Source organism: Conger conger, chromosome 8, assembly GCF_963514075.1.
Source record: "Conger conger chromosome 8, fConCon1.1, whole genome shotgun sequence".
NCBI classification, from domain to species: Eukaryota; Metazoa; Chordata; class Actinopteri; order Anguilliformes; family Congridae; genus Conger; species Conger conger.
Genome location: NC_083767.1, coordinates 40516981 through 40521339, shown reverse-complemented (window position 1 = coordinate 40521339; position 4359 = coordinate 40516981). Strand labels below are relative to the sequence as shown.

The following is a 4359-nucleotide window of genomic DNA, read 5'->3' as shown; positions in this document are numbered from 1 at the left end:
AAAGGGACAGCAGACTGTCCCTCTCCGAGAACATTGTGGCGGTGACCCGGTCATGCAGGTTCTTCCTATACAACATACGGAGAACCCGCCCCTTTCTCACCCCCTACTCGACCCAGCTCCTGGTCCAAGCGATGGTTCTGTCCCGCCTGGACTACTGCAATTCCCTCTTGGCTGGCCTCCCAGCGTCTGCCATCAGACCCCTCCAACTCATCCAGAATGCAGCAGCTCGTCTGGTCTTCAACCTTCCCAAATACTCACACGTCACCCCCCTGCTTACTTCCCTCCACTGGTTGCCTGTCATGGCTCGCATCAAATTCAAAACATTGGTGCTAGCCTTCCAAGCAGTTAAAGGGTCTTCCCCAGCTTATCTACAAAAAATCATCAGACCCTACACCCCTGCCAGACCTCTTCGTTCAGCCTCCACAGGCCTCTTGGCACCTCCCCCTCTCCGAACCTCCACATCACGCTCACGACTACTGTCTGTTCTGGCTCCACGGTGGTGGAATGAACTCCCCGTTGAGGTCAGAAGTGTAGAATCTCTCCCCACCTTCAAGCGCAAGCTGAAGACACACCTCTTCAAGCAGCACCTCTCCCCATCCCTCCCTACCTCCCTGTGAACCTTAATTGTTGTCTCTGTGACTTGCTTTGTGTATCGGTATTTTTAGTTGGCTAGGTAAGCAGTGTTTGGATAGTTAATTTTGGTCACTTTTGCTGTTTGTTTCTTTGTTCTCAAAAAAAATTAAAAAAAATTAAAAAAAATCTTTGTTGTACAGGTAGCAGTTGAAATTGTACTTCCCTCTAGGGTCTTTTCAGCGAACTTATCCCTGGTTATGGGTATGCACTTTGTTGTACGTCGCTCTGGATAAGAGCGTCTGCCAAATGCCAATAATGTAATGTAATCCCAGCAAGACATTCAGAACCTCATTCCCCATGTAGCAGCAGTTTGTAAATTAAGTCATCTTAAATCACAAAGGTTCAAGCCACAGAGTTTAAGAGTAGTTTGCAATAAGAAAAGTTGGAGTCTCACAACTTCAGAAGTCATTGGATCTATATCATAAGGAAAGTTCATCAGTCACTGGGCCAGTTTCACAGACTTTCAAGTTTAGTCCTAGACCATTCAAAAGTTTTGTATGGAGAATCATCATTCAAAATTTAATTTAGTCTAGGACTAGGCTTAATCTGAAGATTTGGTTTATTCAAAGTCTTTTTCCCCCCAACAGCAAACAATATATAAATCAAATGTTTCCATACAAGACAAACTCTTCCAACAAAGCAAGCGAGAGACGGCGAGTAGTCGAATCGCATTTATTGTATGAAAATGTACAGATTAACGGTAAGACTTCTGGTAGCGCGCGCGGGCCCCGGGGCCACCGAACTTCTTGGACTCGCAGCGGCGAGGATCGGCCACCAGCAGGGTCCTGTCGTACTGGATCAGGATGTCTTTGATCTCCTTCTTAGAGGCCTCGTCCACGTCTGGGAGGAAAGGGCAGGTCAGTCAGACTACACACCAAGGCCGAGCTTATTCGGGGCGGCAGTGAGACACAGGGCCAGTTTCACAGGCACCGATTAAGCTCAAGTCCGAGGCTAAAGCGAGTTTTGTATTTAGTCCGAGACAAAAAAACTATAAGGTTGTAATAATGTACATCAGTACACATACCAGACTCCTGAACCTCAAAATTCATTAAAGATTCTGCACTTGAATTCTCAGTAAGTTTAAATTCCAATCATTTCCACAGATTTACATCACAACCCTAAAAGAATTGGTAAAAGTGAGGTTAAAACACTTACATTTCTGGTAGTAGGCAACCAGGGATTTGGAGATCGCCTGACGGATAGCTGCAGTAGGAAAACAAAAATCATTATAAGAAAGGTCTAACAGGATTTTACAGAACTGTATAATAAACAGACATTTCAACAGCAAAGCTGTAGCATACGGGAAGTTAGTTGGCTACCCAGAGCCCAGTTTCACTAAGCAGGATTACTGAATTAGCCAGATAACTGTACCTAGTAGAACCAGGACTGAAGTAAAAAGAGCTGTTCTGGGTTTTACTCTGCACAGTTACGCAGCGAACACAGAATTCCTGCTTTGTGAAATAATGGCCATGCTGTGTGACAGCTATTAAAAGCAGCCCCTCACCGTAGATCTGGGCGACGTGTCCGCCCCCCTTCACTCGCACGCGGATATCCACTCCAGCGAAGCGCTCCTTGCCCAACAGCAGAACTGGCTCCAGTAGCTGCAGGTATAGGGGAGAAAGTTATTCTAGCACAAAATACATTCTCCACTTCTTTTACAGAGCATAGGGGATACGGGTTTAATTTAATCCGTTTAGAGCTGCATTTCATAGAGCCATCCCGGAGACTGACTGTTTAGGCAGGTGCTCTGATTGAACCATCCAAACAATTTTTTCACTAAGTCTGTGACCAACTGGAATCAACTGTGTACACATCAATAGCACAGCAGGGTACATCAGAAACAGTAGCAATGTTTCAGTCAAAACAACTGTGCACGGCCACGTAAATGTACTGTCAGCCAGCAAGTTGATATACTCCAGAATGAAAAGGAAACTCTTCATGCCATTTAAACTGTATACAACTGTGGCATGTCTAAAGGACAAGGTAGTCACACAGGTTGATTTGAGACATCAAGGGGTTTTACAGTGTAGACATGTCTACTCCATAACAGAGAAGGAACTGTATTACGACCCTCTATTAAAGGCAAGACAATATGACCGTTAAAACAGAAACGTTTTTGGCAAGTCGTCTCACCTTGTACTGCAGAGTGGCCGGCTCGATCATCTCCAGAGGACGGCCGTTAACTTTGATGAGACCATTGCCCCTCTTGCAGTGAGCGACGGCAGTGGCTGTTTTCTGCAACGAGTCAGGAAAGATGTAACGTTAACATTGAGGAAGCAGGTGGCTGCCCGAGTGCTTACTACCAATATTTAAAGGTCCCCCGCCGACAGCAATAATTAAAACACAGTGGGATGCTTTCACCGTTACTTAAAGACCAGTTTATCAGGCGGCCCTAACAAACTAGCTAGCTATAAGGTTACTACAGTGAAGTCTGAACATAGAAAAGCTAGCTACATAGCACGCTTAAACTAATACCAGTTAGAAAAACAACCTATCCAAACTGACAGCTTAATGGTAAAATAGATTAACCGTCCGGATAAAGCAGTTAAATCATATTTGTCTGAACCGTTAGCTCGCTACATATGATTAGCACATCGGAACTTACTGGGTGCGTTAGGCTAGCATAGACGTCAGAATTAGCTGCTAACTCACTTCCTTGACGCTAGCTACCAAACCATGATCCATATGTCCAAGCTACATTAATGATCAAATCAGTATATTCATTTCAAGGGTTACTTTACAGTATTCAGTCCGTAACACGAACAGTATGATCACCGCTGAAATACTAAAACGGCACATGGCCAACGTTTGCATCATGGTAGCAGAGCAGCTACAACGTGGTGTAGAAGTATCCACCTCATGTGGCTAACGTTAGCTCGAGGCTTGGCATATGAACAAGGCCAGGAAATAATATCACCCTAGTTAAACCTATTACTTGGAAATAACACTTGTAGCTAACATTAAAAACACAAATAGTTACATTTTAACAACGTATGAATAACGTTTAGTTAGTCGTAGTTCTCAAAATGTATTATCTTGCCGTTTGTCTGTAGCTACTAACGTTAGCAAACATGGAGAAACAGATACGCGCTAACTACTGAAGCTTCACATGCTAAACAAAAAATGGTTTTATACTCACTTTACGTCCGAAAACCTGGACAGACTGCAAAGGACCTTTAGCCGGCATGTTTCTAAACCAAATAACACAGCAGTTATTTATTAATGTTTCTTTAAAAAGTCATAAATATTACATTTTGTGAGGAGCACTCAGCACAGACATACCTGATTTCAGCTAAAGTCGCACAGAGAGACCGAAAGGGATTCACCGTCCAAAATTCAGGGGCATTTGCACGACAATTCCACACTAATTTACGGCATGTTTACGTCAATGTCAAACGCACTTCCCAATGGTGTTGGCTTCTTTTTGTGTTACGTATCTAACAGTATATTAATTTAAGAAACGTTCTTAAACAGATCAAATTAAATGAAAACATAAACATTGTTTTTATGTACAAGTTTTTAGACTTCCCTTTGTTCAGAAAAAAAAACAGTATTCTGAAAAAGATGCTAAGTTTAATAACCCATTGTCACGTTATCTGTTTTAATTAGTTACCCCAACGCTCAGACGTAAACTCAGTTGTAGATCAGCATGCATACCCGCTGACATTAAATAAAATAACAGTCATTCGTTTATTAATTACGAAATTAAAAACACGCACATATTTA

General features: G+C 42.9%; 1 protein-coding gene across 1 annotated transcript; it reads right to left on the bottom strand.

Moving 5' to 3' along the window:
* Positions 1-1291: 1291 nt before the first annotated feature.
* Positions 1292-4021, bottom strand: LOC133135249 (small ribosomal subunit protein uS9). The gene is made up of 6 exons (XM_061252119.1): positions 3916-4021; positions 3773-3824; positions 2767-2868; positions 2138-2234; positions 1789-1836; positions 1292-1473 (listed from the first exon to the last, which is right to left on the bottom strand). The coding sequence occupies exons 2-6, from the start codon at positions 3818-3820 to the stop codon at positions 1328-1330; spliced, it is 441 nt and encodes a 146-aa protein (XP_061108103.1). The 5' UTR covers positions 3821-3824; positions 3916-4021; the 3' UTR covers positions 1292-1327.
* Between the last annotated feature and the right edge of the window lie 338 nt (positions 4022-4359).

Bases quoted from the DNA above. Each gene is read 5' to 3' on its own strand.
- LOC133135249 (XM_061252119.1), bottom strand. From the start codon at position 3,820: ATGCCGGCTAAAGGTCCTTTGCAGTCTGTCCAGGTTTTCGGACGTAAA. The intron at 2,869-3,772 runs GTGAGTATAAAA...GACTCGTTGCAG, and splicing joins TCCAGGTTTTCGGACGTAAA to AAAACAGCCACTGCCGTCGC. The intron at 2,235-2,766 runs GTGAGACGACTT...CTATACCTGCAG, and splicing joins CGGCCACTCTGCAGTACAAG to CTACTGGAGCCAGTTCTGCT.